We start from the raw sequence: 13,488 nt of genomic DNA, 5'->3' as shown, positions 1-13,488 counted from the left end.
GACAAATGGAAAAATGATCACTATCTTTTTAGCTGTAGCTCAGTGTTGCAACATGCAGGCAGCTTTCTTCTTTCATTCTTTTGTATTCATCTAAGTTTTCTTGTGCATTACCTCATTTCATCCTTGAAAGAAATTCAGCAAGGCAAGTGTTATTACATTTCCAATTTACCGAACAAGGAAAACAACATGTAGAAAAGTAGGATTTTAAAAAATAATCTGATGGGAAAACATTCTGCATATTTTCATTTCCTTTATTTTTTACAAGTAAGCATTTTTTCATGTCAATTCATCCTGTGTATTTTGTGAATTGCCTATTAATGGCCTTGCTTATTTTTTTCTATGAGGGTGTTAATTTTTCTTACAATTTTATTTGGTTTAATTTTTATTTTTTATCAGAGCAATAAATATATCTAATTTAAAAATTCAAAGAGTACTCTCAGGATTGTGGGGAAACACTAGCACTCTCCTGCCTTACTCTTCCTCTCTCAACTAACATCAGAAATGAAAGAGGATTGACACCTATGTAATTTTACTAACCATTGTCACCCCATTGAATTTTAGTTACAAAAAAGAAATGAAAGGGGCCATCACTACTGAACCCATGCACATTAAAAGGGTAATGAAGGTATATTCTGGCTTTCAATTCTTTCTATTCTCTCAGCTATTTCTTCTGATATTCATCTCCATATCTCTAAATAATATTCTTTAATTTCTACTTTCTTGATTATTTTAAATATTATACACTGACTTCTGATGGAACATAACAATTTAACACAACGCACCCACCTGCCTCACCCATATACACAACCCCCTACTCCTAGCATAGTTTGTGCCACACACAATTTCTGATTAAATTGATACTAAATATTCATATTACTAGGACTATGTAATTACTGTTTACTGATGAGCTATGTAGTTCTCTTCTTGTACAGCATTTTGTTCGTCCAGGAGTTAGTAATTGGCCTATTTGTTCATTTGCTTCCTTTTCTATGTACTGTGACTAATTCTTCCTAAACTCTCTGAATGAACTGGGGCGAGATGTGGTCAAATTCATCAGGCAATCTACTGATTCCATCTGTGTTCCCCTCGACCGCATTTCTCCGTAGCTTTTGATTCTCCCACCCAACCTGGCTGGCCTGGTCTTCAGGCGTATCTCACAATAGCCATGCTGAGATTTTTCTTTACCATCATCCTGGTTATTAATTATTGATTCAGTTTCTCTAACAGATATATGCCTATTCACATTACCTACTTAGGAGTTTTGGTAGATGTGTCTTTCAAGGAATCGATCCATTTCATCTAGGTTTTCAAATGTGTGGGCATAGAGTTGTTCATAATATTCCTTTATTGTCCTTTTCATGTTCATGAGTTCAGTAGTGGTGGCCTCCCTTTCATTTCTGATGTTAGTGATTTGTGTCTTTTCTCTGTTTTCTTAGTTATCTTGGCTAGAAGTTTATCAATTTTATTGATCTTTTCAAAGAACCACCTTTCGGTTTTGTCAATTTTCTCTACTGATTTACTGTTTTTAATTTGTAATCGAATCATCTATTTAAAAAGTGAACTATTAAAAGACAACAAACAAAAATAAAAATTAAAGCTTACTGTAAAGGCAGAGGATTATCTGACGTTTAATTAAGCCAGAAGGATGCCTTTTTAAGTCAGGGAACACTCACCCAGGCAGAACAAGGCCCCAGGCCCCGCCCCCACCCGCACACCACGCCCCTCGGGCGCCCAGGACCTGACTATTCACGCCCCGCCCCCTCGGTCGCGCCCGTTTCCTTGGCGACGCGGCTCAGGCCAGGGCAGCCGGGCCACAGAGTGGATTCGCGGCGGCGGCAGGAGATACGGCGGCAGCGGCTCCATGAGCATCGTAGGGGTGGCGGCCGGGCACCGGCCCTCTAGCTCTGGGACTTCGGGCGTCCGGGGCGCCTTGCGCTCGCGCCAGCGCCCACCCGCGGTCCTCCAGCACCCGGGGCCGCATGGCGCGCACCTCGGGCTCAGCGAGACGCAGAAGCGGGTCCTGGACCTGGAGAAGAGCCTGCAGTTCCTGCAACAGCAGCACTCGGAGACGCTGGCCAAGCTCCACGAGGAGATTGAGCACCTGAAGCGGGAGAATAAGGGTCAGTCCGGGCGGTGGGGTCGGGGCGGGGCGCCTCCCCTGGCGGGGCCTGAGAGAGGCGCAGACCCTGCCTCCCGGGTACCTTCCCAGGGCCTTCAGCACAGATACAGCGCGTGGACTCCAGAACACGCAGAGTTTAGGGAGGACACAGGGCAGCAAGCTTCACCCCGGGTCCTGCGACGGGGGCCTGCGCTCCTTCCCCAGGCCCAAAACCCCTGGTCCTCATGGCAGGTGCCTTGCTGGCCATCTGCCCATCTGGCCAGGACTGGTCTGGCTGCATCATTTCCCACCGTCATCCAGCCAGCTGTCTCCTGTGTGCAGGGCCGGCCCGCCTTCTTTCTAAAACAAACTTTTTATTGAAGTAAAACATAACACCCCTAAAGTTAGGAGTATGCAGCTCAATTAAATTCCACACACTGAGCACGCCCAGATGAAGGGCAGCCATGTTGCCCCAGAAGGATCCCTGGGCCCCATACACCTCTGGCCCTGTGCCCTTGAGTCTTCTCAGGGAAGACCTCCCTTCCTAACTTTATACCCCACCTGTCTCCTCACCCCCATAGGCCAGGCCTAAAGCGGAACTTGAGGCCTCCACGGGGGACCCTGCTCCTCTCTCTGGCCTTCCTCATGCTTTAGCTACAGCTCTTCGCCTACACATCTGGGTTTTTCACTCCCCTCCTTTCACTGTCACTCTCCTGCTGCCTCTAGCTGGAGTGCCAAGTACTGCATTATTGGGTATCCATTATGTCAGGACCCTCCCCTCCCCATGTCTTCTTGAGTCTCACCCCAGTCCCTCCCTGATGCCCAGGCTGGATGTTTCCAGCCCGCATCTTGGGCATCCTTTGGTTGTTGCACTGACTGCATCTGCTCATCCCTGGCCAGGGGCTCCTGGAGACCTGGGCCATCCTGACTCTCCCCTGCACCCCTAGAATCAGGCCCCCCACCTGGCAGAGGGTACCCTGTAGGTGTCATGGACAAAGGGTGGGACTTCAGGCAGGGCTCTGAAGCAGGGGCTTTAGCTCAGGGAACAGCCAGATGCATTCCCAGCCCGAGGGTGCCCCAGGCAAAGGCTTGGCCCATGGGTCAATGTCCGGGCAGCCAAGGTCATGAGGTCTCTCCGGGGCTCAACAGGGAGGGAATTGGTAGGGCAAGCCAGCTTCTCTCAAAATGGCTATGGCTTTGAAAATGATGAGAGCATATGCTTGCTTTCAGATCTCCATTACAAGCTAATAATGAATCAGAAGCCGCAGAAAAAAGGTGAGACTGAGAACCTCAGTGCCTGATGGGAGGTTAACTGCTGTTAAGAGCAGCCCCTCCAAGACTGCCTGTGCCCACCGAGCTGCACTGGCCCACGAACTGTCCCAGTAGGGAGGGGTCCTGGGGGACCTGGACAGACGCCACTGACCCCAGTCATGGTCTGGGTGACAGACACAGCAGGTACCACTCCAGGGGAACCCATGGCCTGAGGTCTGTGCAGTAGGGTCAGTGGGCAGAGCAGCTGGGGGTGGGGGCTGCCCAGAGCCTCCCCCTGCCCTCCCCCAGCCGCACTACCCTACTACTTTTATTTGGCTTGCTGCTCTGGCTGGCCGCAGGTTCCCTCTGAAACGCCGGGGAGCCCAGCACAGCCCCCAGCACAGCCCCCAGCACAGCCCTAGCCCTGTGGCTCTGGGCACACGCCTCCCTCAGAGCCTCCCTGCTATCTCTGCAGCGACAGTGGGGCCTGGGGGAAGGAAGCGCAGAAGCAGAGACCTGCAGCCACTTGTCTGAGGCCCTCATCTGTGGCCCACTCACCTTGCTTGTCTGCCAGCCCAGCCCAGGGACGCCCAGGTTGAATCTTGGGCTTGTTCTCCCTGTTAACGTTTGGGCCAGGTGGACAGAGTGGTGCCAGCCTGGAATGTCCCTGTCTGGGGGGTGCCCAGGGCTCTCCCTTCCTGGGGGACACAGAGATGGGATGGTGGGGGCCCTTCTCTGGTGGGACAGAGTAGCTATAGCGAGCTAGCCATCTTGGGCACACAGGGAGGCCTGTTTAGCAGTCCCAGTCCTGCAGTGTGACGGGTTCCCTGAAGGGACATTGGGAAAGGGTCTGCTGCTTCAGGACCTGCTGCTTCTAAGGTCCCACCCCCCAGCTTTTTGGATGGCCCTCTGGAAACCACCTTTCCTACAGCCTCGGCTTCCTCTGACACTGGCTAGGTCTGGGGCGGCCTCACCAGGATTGGGGAGGGCTCTGCGTGAATGACAGTCGGGGCCTGCAAGGCCAGGTGGCAGGCACGGGTGGGCCTGGCCCCTCACCCACGGCAGATGTGCAGAAGCCTCTGGAGAAGCTGGGGTGGAAGCGTCACTGCTGCCATGTTGGGGTGACTCCTATGCATTCCCCCACAGGCAGCATCTCCAATTCCAGCTTTCAGTCAATCAAGTCTGTCTCGAATTCAACGGTGTCAGGTGAGCGTGCAGCGCCCCCCATGTGCTCAGGGTTGGGGGAGGGGCATGTGCCTCACTGGGGCCTGGGGCCTAAAAGCCCTTCGTGGTCCTCTGCCAGGCAGCCCTTGGGGGAGTGCCTTTGCCAGGCCCCATGGACTTGGGGGTTATGGGGCCAAGGAGGGTGTGGTGAACTGAAAGCAGGAGGCTGAGGCTGGGTGGGATGGGACCTTGGGACGGCTGGAGGGAAGCTGCGACAGCCGGGTGGGCCTGGCTGTAGAGTGTGTTGTCACTGGGAGCACGAGGTCCCACGGCAAGCCCACCCTGGGGCGGTGTGGGGGGCAGTCAGATTCACCGACAGAGGAGCCCTGAGTGCCCCCTAAGCCTCCCTAAGTGGCCTTGTCGAATCCCTGCAAAGCAAGCAGGATGCAGGTGGCGTGGCCCTGCCTATGGAGCCCGGGCTTGTGGTGCGCTTTGCAGCAGGAGGGGAGCCGGGAGCCTCTTGTCCCCAGTCTACCTCCCTGAGGTCAGGCATCCTGACCAGGAGCGGCCCCTGCCCTTTCTAAGCAGGACCTAGGCGGGCCATGGGCCTCATCCTTGGGAAGTAAACCTGTGCGGGCTGGGTCCAGACCTCTCGTTCAGTTTCATTTTGCCCCAAACGAGGTGCTGCTTCAGAGCCTGGGAATAGCTTGTGGGGCTACCACCACCCCTAGGATTTCCCGAGCCCTGGGAGGAGACTGGCTGGTTTCAGGTGTGTCAGAGCTTTCAGTAGGAATTCCCACAGGCTTCATCCTGACCCTCATTCATGTTTCCCAGCAGGAGGCTCTGTTACCATCTCCCCTTTACCAGGAGGAAACTGAGGCAGGGGGCAGGGCTCCTTGGGTGCACACAGCCAAGCTGGAGGACTTGGGCACCGGCGCTTGACGCCCGCAGTGACTGGCCCTGTCTGGGTCTGACCTATAGCCAACTCTCAAGGCAAGGCTAGACCCCAGCCCAGCTCCTTCAAGAAGCAAGACTCGAAAGCTGACATTGCCCAGAAGGCGGAACTGGAAGAGGAGGCCCCGGTTGCTGCCCTGCTTCACAGCAGCAAGCTGGACAAAGCCTCAGGGACACAAGGGCCGGCCAAGTAAGGCATTTAGTAGGTTCACACCCTGGAATCAGCCCATCGCTTTGCCTTCTAAATGGGACAGCCTCCAGAGTGAACCAAGCTGGGGGTCCCGCAGGGTCCCTGTATTGATCTGAGCCTACAAGAGGGCCAGTAGCAGCCCATAAACCATTTCCTCAAAGAATCTAGCCTCGAACTGAGTTTGCTTTTCACTGAGAACAGTGAATCAGGTTTCCAGGTTCCACCCTGGAAAACTCACTTGGCCTTTGGCAGAGTCAGCAGGACAGAGCAGGACGAGGCTCTGGGGACACCCCATTTCTGGGACTTCCCTGGCAAGCAGCAGTGAGCCTGGACTTTGAGCCTTCCGGGTAGTGGTCAGCGGGGCAGGCTCCTGCTTCTCTGCATAGGCCTTAGATTCCCGGTTTGGGGCCAGGACAGCTGGAACCACATCTGAGCCTCGGTGCACCTTGGGGGGGGATGGGCCCAACTCACAGCTGGCCCCAGAGACCCCCACCTGGTGCCTGGAGCACCCTGGTCAGCAGAAGACAGCCAGGCCACCAAGAAGGCTTGTCAATGCCGCCCTTCCCTACACCGGCCTCACATGGGTGAGGGCGCTGCCTGAGGTGGTGGGTGCTTACACCTGGCAGGCCACCTCTGGGCTGCTGCAATGACCGTTTCAGAGATGAAGAAGTGGAGCCCTTTAATCCAGAGTCCACCTCGGTGGCGGGCAGCCAGCACAAGGGCAAGCAGGTGACAGGGGCACACTCCTTGATGAGCCTGCCTGCCAACTTGCGCAAGCCCACCTCGTTTCAGCAGTGTGAGGTGGTCATCCGCCAGCTGTGGAACGCCAATCTCCTGCAGGCCCAAGAGGTGAGGCTTGGGCAGTGGGGGGTGGGGTAGGGGAGGGGCGGCCCAGGTGCTTCTGCAGCCTCGGCCACCGTGCCTCTTCTTCCTGCCTTTCAGCTGCAGCACCTCAAGTCTGTCCTAGAGGGGACCAAGAGGCCTAAGGCTGCCCCGGAGGAGGCTGGACCCAATTCTCCCAAGTTAGTGCTTGGGGTGCCCTCACCCCAACGTGGCAGGTCTAGTCACGTGGGGCTCACTGCTGACTCTCTTCCTTCACCAGGGACCAGGAGACCATGCAGCTCCCCAAGGTTCCCACCAAGGGCATCTCGAAGAAATGGTGAGTCTCAGGGGCACAGGGAGGGTGGGGCGCCCACAATGAGGGGGGGCTGGGTGCAGCAGAGCAGGCCCTGGCTCCGGGCTGTGCTGGCGGCCACTGCTCCACTGCCCACCCTCTGCCCCCGCCAGCCTGATCCTGAGTCCAATGCCCATGGCAGAGCGTGCCATCCTGCCCGCGCTGAAGCAGACCCTGAAGAGTAACTTTGCCGAGAGGCGGAAAAGGCTGCAGGTTGTGCAGAGCCGGCGGCTACACCGCTCTGTGCTCTGAGCGCCCCTGTGCAGCCCCAACCATAGCTGGAGACACTCACCCTCCCTAGGTAGCATTCCAAAAGAATTCTAATTCCACATAAACCAAACTCACGGCAGATAAAGTCATTGGTCTCAGAACTGAGACACTGTTTTCTTGCTCAGTATTTTGCTCTTCTGCCTTTACACAAAACCATGATGTAGGTATTACCCCCCCTGTTGAAGATGAAATAAAGCTCATTTCTTCCAGTTCTGAGTATAGTCCCTGCTGGCTGTCAGGTGTCACTGCCCCAGAAGGGCCCCTAGTTCTGCTCCTTCTAATTGGTGGGGAGGAGCCTGGCAGCTGCCCTAAAAAACAAACTTAGACATAGCAGCGCTCTCTTCTTGGAGCCCAGGCTGTCCCGGCCCCTGGCTGGGCCGGGGGCTGCCTTCCAAGCACAAAGAACTCAGGGTCAGCTGCCTGACCAGACACTCCTGAGGACAGGACACCATCCTCCTGCTTCAGTGACAGCCTGTGTCCACACGGACAGAGCTGATGCGCCACCCCGCCGAGCCTACCTTCCTCTTGTGGAGAGCCATGGCCACAAAAAGTGGTCCTCTCCAGGGCACTGGGGCCCCGCCCTGTGATGGCCCCACCCAGTGAGGGCCTTGTGTCACTCCCCTCAAATGTCAGAACAGCAGCTTCGTGGTGCGTCTCATGCGTATGGCCCACTGAGTCAGCACTGAACGTCACCGGACAGGAGCGTCCTGCCCACACTGGCTGCGTCCTCAGAGCTAATCTTTGCCTCTTTCCGCTTTTCCAAGTTCCTGTTGGAACTCTGCCAGAAACATGGGGGTGAAGCACGATGAGGCCCCAGCAGTCAGATGAGGGTGAACTAAGGTCTGGGCATCCATCGCCGCCTCCAAGGCGGGGACCTGGCTCAGCCTCGACAGCATCTCTGAACAGTGGGCCCTGGACTCACAGGGCGTGGGGCACAGTGACAAGTTCATGACCAACACGGGAATAATAAATTTATTATAAGAATCACGGATGACATGGTAGTGCATATACAAAAGGGGGACCTCTCGTCACCAGAGGGCCGGCTGATGCCACCAGGGAGCCCTCACTCTCTGGAGTGGCTCTGAGGACGTCAGGTCCCGAGTATGGCACCTGACCCATGAGTAGGCCCAACTAGTGTGCCCTGTGCCAGGGACAGGGTCCCCCTGGCACCTCTGCTCCCTGCTGCCCCCAGGGCTTAATGGGAGAATGCTGTGAGGTTTGAGGTCCAGCTGGTGGTGGGGACTTGCAGCCACCCATAGGCCAGACTTTCCTCTGAGATGCAGCTGGTGCCCCATATGCCAACAGTGGCACGGTCTGAACCCAACTGTGATCAGAGAATTCTGTGTGTTTTAAGGGTTTCCGATGTTCTCCACGTTTCCCTACAGAAACGGGGAGAGTGCTTTCTGGCACACGCACCAGGGGCTCTCACGGGGCCTGACTTCTCCCCCACCTGCTAAGGAAGGACACGGGCCCTACAGAGGCCACGGGGACAGGGGCCTGAGGAGCGTAGGTCCAGGGGCACGTCCACCTCCCTGGAGGAACTCCTGTGTTCACCGCCGACGTAGCCAGCTCTGTAGTCACCTGTCCCACTCCAGAACAAGTGTGGGAAAATGTCTGGTAGGTCCCCAAGGCAGAAGATAAAAGCAGAGAAGCTAACCTAAGCCCAGCTCTCTAAGAGAGCCGACACCTAGAAAGGTCCAACACAAGGCGAGGCTTGTGTCCTCTACGGCCCCGACAAGGCTGCCGCTGAGCCCGTGGTCCCGAGAAGCTGCAGAGGTGGCAGCTAGGCGGCCGACAGGCAGGCTTGGTGGATGCTCTGCGCCCAGGTGTTGAGCAGGGCCGTAACCGAGTGCTTGTCGGGGAGCTGCAGCAGCCTCGAGGTCATGCATCGGTGCACCGACTGCAGGAAGGGGTTGGCGTCTGCAACAGAGCAGTGGCCTTGAGCACTGTGCCTGGACCTCGGCCCACACAAGCCACCCTGGGTGGGGGGGGGGGGAAGGGGGGTGCAGCAACCGCCCTCTCAGGCCCAGGGCTGGCGTCTGGGGCACTTCACCTAGCCACGGCCACCTGGGATGCCACCTCCCACACCACTGGTGGCCAGCAGGCTCTCCTGGGCCCGCATGTCATCAGAGAACTAGAACGTAAATGGACCTGGCCCAGGGCTTTCCCTCAGGGACCAGTGCTAGTCCTCCATGAGTCAGGCTGGAGCTTCAGGGGGACTGTCCCCATCAGTGAAGCTCTCTGGGCCTGTCTTGCAGCCATGTCACCCAGATGGGTCCCCATGAGCCCAAGCTCCTGTGACCCCATGTCAACCTTGCAGAGGCCACAGGGGCCACTGGAACGGCTGGGTCTGCTCACTCATCACCCACTGCCTATGGCTGCCCTGGAGCTGCAGGGCAGGCAAATGGACAATGGGGGCTGAGACACTTGTTTTTGCAGTGATTTCTGGGCAACCCGCTCTTGTCCACAAGGGGGAGCCAGAGGAGGAGACGGAGGGGCCTCAGCTTGAGGGGGGCACATGGAGGAAACCCTGGTTGCCCAGGGCTGACCCCCGCCTGCCCTGGGTCCCCAGGCAGCAGCCGTGAGGCCTTCCCACAGCTGTCCTCTCGGCTCACCCACCGTACTGCCACTGCCGGTCAATCCACAGTGGGCTCTGGGCAGGGTAGTCAGCGGGCACACTGAGCTCCAGCGGTGGCACGCTAGGGAGATCCTTGTCATCTGCAACACAAGAGGCTGCACCTGTGACCCCACCGGCCCCACCCCACAGCCCTGCTCTGAACACCCCAGGAGATTCTGGTGAGCCTGCAAAGCCTGGAGGTTGCTCGGACTCGGGTTTCCACATCTCCCCAGGGCCTCAGGCAAGCAGGGCCACAGCTGGACGGGAGGGAGGGGCTTCCCTGGCACACGGGAGAGGTGAGAGGGCATGGGCTCCTGGCCGGCTCTTGGTACATGTCCTGGGCCAGGTATGTGAAGGTCGAGGAGGACAACGTGGGCAGGCTTCTGAGGGCAAAAGGACTGTGGGTGCGCTTGTCTGTGGGAGGCCGAGCGCACATCAGACTGGAGGGCACAGTCCTGGGCTGGGCCGGTTCTGAGGTGTGGCCAGGAAGCTTTGCGCCCCCGACCCCCCGATGGGCCCAGGCAGGGCACTGGGGCTGCAGTGCTGAGCTCACCGTGCCCAGCCCCATCACCCCTGGGTACTCACCCAGCTTGCATATCAGGTGCACAGTGCCGTTGTTACTGCAGTGGGAAGGGTCCAAGTTCACCAGGAACTTGGGGTCTAATCTGGCCACCTCCCCCTGCAGCACATTGGGGATACTCTGCCGCTCATCCTCTTCAAACTTGCGCTTCCGGGCGCATACCACCGGTGCCCTGCAGGAGACGGCTGTGGTGACCACCTGGCTGGGCTGTGGCCCGTGGCCCACCACCCCCCGCGAGGCTGTACATACGTGATGGGTGGGCCATGGATGGCTGTCATGGCTGGCACGAATGTTCGGTACAGGGAATGGTTGAAGACAGGCGAGCGGATGTTGGCTAGGACGGCATCCAGGAGTGGCTGACACAGGTACTGCTGTTTCGTTGGCGGTACTGGGGGTGGTGGGGGCGTGGGCTGGGAAAGAATGGGCGGGGTCAGTAGCCCACTCTTGGGGAGGCTCCCCAGACCCCAAGGCCATCATCCTCACAGCCAGACTTCCCGAGGCTTCCCCACCCCATGCAGAGAAAGATGGACAATCCTGGACACATTCTCCCCAAGTCCCCTCTGCCTGGGGCCTGGCCTGGCTGGGCAGGTGGAGGCAGGATGGCGGGGGCAGCTTGGAGGAACATCTACAAGCCCGGGGGAAACACCCACAGGCCAGAGCCAGAGGGCGATTTCTTCCACATCCCCAGCACCCACAGCAGACCGACCTGGAAGAAGCCTCTGGGCAAGGCCCCAGGCTAAGCAGTAAGGCGCTCTGCCCACTCTGGCCATGAAGGCTGCTCCCAGACCGTGGGTCGGGGTCACAGGCCGATGCGCCCTGACCTTCCCAGAGATGCCTGCAGCCCTGCAAACATCGCCAGGCCACAGCGCCCTACTCACCACCGCCATATCATTCTTGAGTTTCTCCAGGGCAATCTCACACTTCTGCAGAGTTTTCAGGGGGCACCTGTGGGGAGAGGCCACATGGCTGAGCCTCCATCTAGAGGACGGGGAACCAGCAGTTCTCATGTCTGATCCCAACCACTATCCATCTGGCCCCCACTGGAAAGAGCCAGCCCCCAGGCCTCAGCCACTGGAACCTTCCACAGGAACCCCAGCCAGTTGACCAGCTATTCCCAGACGCAGAGTCTAAGGCAAGGTGGTCCCATCCCCAGGAGCTGCCCAGTCCTGGTCGGCAGAACAAGGCGTATGCATTCTCGGTCAAGGGGCAGGACGGAGGCCAAACCCCGCCCACCCTGGTCCTATAACCTCAACAAAGGGTCAACCCAAGAAGGCCCATTCCACAGTATCTAGCACTCTTTCCAGATAAGGGAAACAGGGAAGACCTTCTAGAAAGAGCACAGCTTGAGCCAGGGAAAGTAACCCAAGGCCAGTCCATATGCACAGTTCTGTGGCACTGGCCAAACTCTGGTGCTGACAGCAGCCTCAGGGCCAGGGAAGGGGCATGTGTGCTATGCCAAGAATCTGGTGCTCCAATGCTTCTTAAAGCACCGTCTTCTTTCATTTTCACAACTAACGCATGTGAGTCGCAGCTACCCCCTCTGCAGATGGGGTAACTGAGACCCAGTTGCTTGCTCAAGGCCACGGGCAAGTCAGAGGCAGGGCTGAAGGTCAGACTGAGGCCTGTGTCAGCCAGCTGCATTCATGAGGGCCACTGCAGGCTCAGACCCGGCCAAAGGCCCAATGAGACACAGCTGACAGCCACAGGGTGGAGGTGTGAGGGCCCCAGCAGCAGCCCAGAGCAGGGCAGAGGCTGTGTGCTGGCCAAGGCAGGGGGTGGGGGCCTGGAGCCCCAGCAGACACAACTAAGGTGAGCCCCGGAACCCCCTCTCTAAACTTCACATCGTTACCAAGTGCCCACCCTAGGCTGGGCCGACCAAGCACCCAGGGACCGTCTACGAGCTGTGGGCACAGCACCACGCTTCCCGCAGGGGCCAGAGGACAAAGCTCACCGCTTGGAGGGGTCTGTCAGGATGTCCAGGAGGCTCTTCATCTTACTCAGGTCCTTTTTTCTGTCTGGAACAGAGGAGGGGACGCTAAGACACAGCCTGGGGGTCCGCGGGGCCCCCCTGGCCCCCCTGGCCTCGCCCCGCCCCTACCTTCGTTCTTGTCGATCTTGTTGATCATGCGCCGCAGGGGCTCGATGTACTTGGACAGCTGCTTCAGCTTGTCCAGGTACTGCTGCTCCTCGGCCTGGCTGGAGCCTGCTGGGCTCATGACCGAGCTGGGGTTCACTGTGGGACACAGCCTGGTGAGCGCAGCCCAGCCCACGGGCCCTGCTCTCGGCAAACCCTCAAGGTCGGGCGCTCGAGCTCTCAGGGGTACAAAGTCACTCACCCCCTTCTAAGCCAAGACCTCGGGAGGATGAGCGGGTGACCCTCAGCGCCTCAACTCCCAGGGCTACGTGTGGGCGACACAACAGGCTCTGGGCCTCGGGATGTGCCGTCCCAGGCCCTACTTACCAGGGGTGTTTAAAGGTCCCGGGGAGGGGACGCTGAAGTTCTGCGGGGTGCGTGCCGTCACAGGACTCTGGGAGGGCTGTGGTGAGGGGCTGGGCAGGAAGCTACTGGGGGACGGGGCAGGGCCGGAGCTGCAGCAAATGGAAAGGGAGCATGTCTGTGAGCGTGGGCACCAGACAGGGCCTCGCTGTGAGCCAGGCAGGGAGGGGCACCCTGGCCAGGCCTACCTGACGTTGGAGTTGGGCTGCGAGCTGGGCTGGCCGGGCTGCGGGGACGGCTGCGGGGGAGGGGGCATCGACTGAGGGGTCTGCACTTGCTGGCTGGGCGACGGCGAGGACAGCATGGTGTGGCTGCTCTGGCTGACCTGGAAGTGGAGGGGGCTCAGCCGGCTCGCCTTCCACTCTCGCTCCCAGCCGCCCATGCCTGAGCACCCACCTGCGCACACAGCCCCTTCTCTCTCCAGCCTCACTCCACACCCTTGTCTTTCTTTGATGCCCTGCTTCTCAACTACTGACACCAGCACAAGCCGCACCCCGTGGGCACGCACACACGCACACACACACACAGTGACCAAGGTGCTGGCAGAAAGACTGGGCTGGGGAGCCCTTGCTCCACGGTGGGGAGACGCATGGAGACTGGGCCTTCTGTGCTGGGACAGACATCCCCACGTGCCTGCTTCACGGGTGTGGGAGCCTGCGGAGCAGGGGTCCGAGGAAGGCTGACGGCCTCGGG

General features: G+C 58.1%; 2 protein-coding genes across 7 annotated transcripts in view; one reads left to right on the top strand and one right to left on the bottom strand.

The window, feature by feature from the left end:
• Positions 1–1,741: 1,741 nt before the first annotated feature.
• CCDC74B (coiled-coil domain containing 74B) lies at positions 1,742–8,057 on the top strand. 3 transcript variants are annotated; one of them, XM_088800881.1, is made up of 8 exons: positions 1,742–2,120; positions 3,329–3,373; positions 4,496–4,555; positions 5,495–5,657; positions 6,284–6,506; positions 6,600–6,679; positions 6,760–6,816; positions 7,866–8,057. In XM_088800881.1, exons 1-8 carry the CDS (start codon positions 1,862–1,864, stop codon positions 7,927–7,929), a joined length of 951 nt encoding a protein of 316 aa, XP_088657007.1. In that variant the 5' UTR covers positions 1,742–1,861; the 3' UTR covers positions 7,930–8,057. The 3 variants fall into 3 exon arrangements, with proteins under 3 accessions (XP_088657007.1, XP_019565700.2, XP_088657006.1); XM_019710141.3 differs by lacking the exon at positions 7,866–8,057 and adding an exon at positions 6,945–7,310 and having other exon boundaries at positions 6,317–6,506; XM_088800880.1 differs by lacking the exon at positions 7,866–8,057 and adding an exon at positions 6,945–7,310 and having other exon boundaries at positions 1,745–2,120.
• The window catches only part of MED15 (mediator complex subunit 15), a 59,263-nt gene continuing 53,832 nt past the window's right edge, over positions 8,058–13,488 (bottom strand). For all 4 annotated transcript variants that reach the window (XM_074321771.2, XM_074321773.2, XM_074321772.2 and 1 more), the window contains 9 exons: positions 12,984–13,120; positions 12,760–12,887; positions 12,397–12,531; positions 12,250–12,313; positions 11,177–11,243; positions 10,548–10,708; positions 10,304–10,470; positions 9,721–9,819; positions 8,058–9,021 (listed from right to left, as the gene is read on the bottom strand). In XM_074321771.2, coding sequence (XP_074177872.1) covers positions 8,885–9,021; positions 9,721–9,819; positions 10,304–10,470; positions 10,548–10,708; positions 11,177–11,243; positions 12,250–12,313; positions 12,397–12,531; positions 12,760–12,887; positions 12,984–13,120 — 1,095 coding nt within the window. In that variant the 3' untranslated portion in view covers positions 8,058–8,884. The remainder of the gene's footprint in view (positions 9,022–9,720; positions 9,820–10,303; positions 10,471–10,547; positions 10,709–11,176; positions 11,244–12,249; positions 12,314–12,396; positions 12,532–12,759; positions 12,888–12,983; positions 13,121–13,488) is intronic.

The sequence above is a fragment of the Rhinolophus sinicus genome, chromosome 9 (assembly GCF_057876585.1).
Source record: "Rhinolophus sinicus isolate RSI-liver-muscle chromosome 9, RSI-T2T, whole genome shotgun sequence".
Classification (NCBI taxonomy): Eukaryota; Metazoa; Chordata; class Mammalia; order Chiroptera; family Rhinolophidae; genus Rhinolophus; species Rhinolophus sinicus.
Note: the sequence above shows the minus strand (reverse complement) of the source record. Positions and strands in the feature narration are given on the sequence as shown.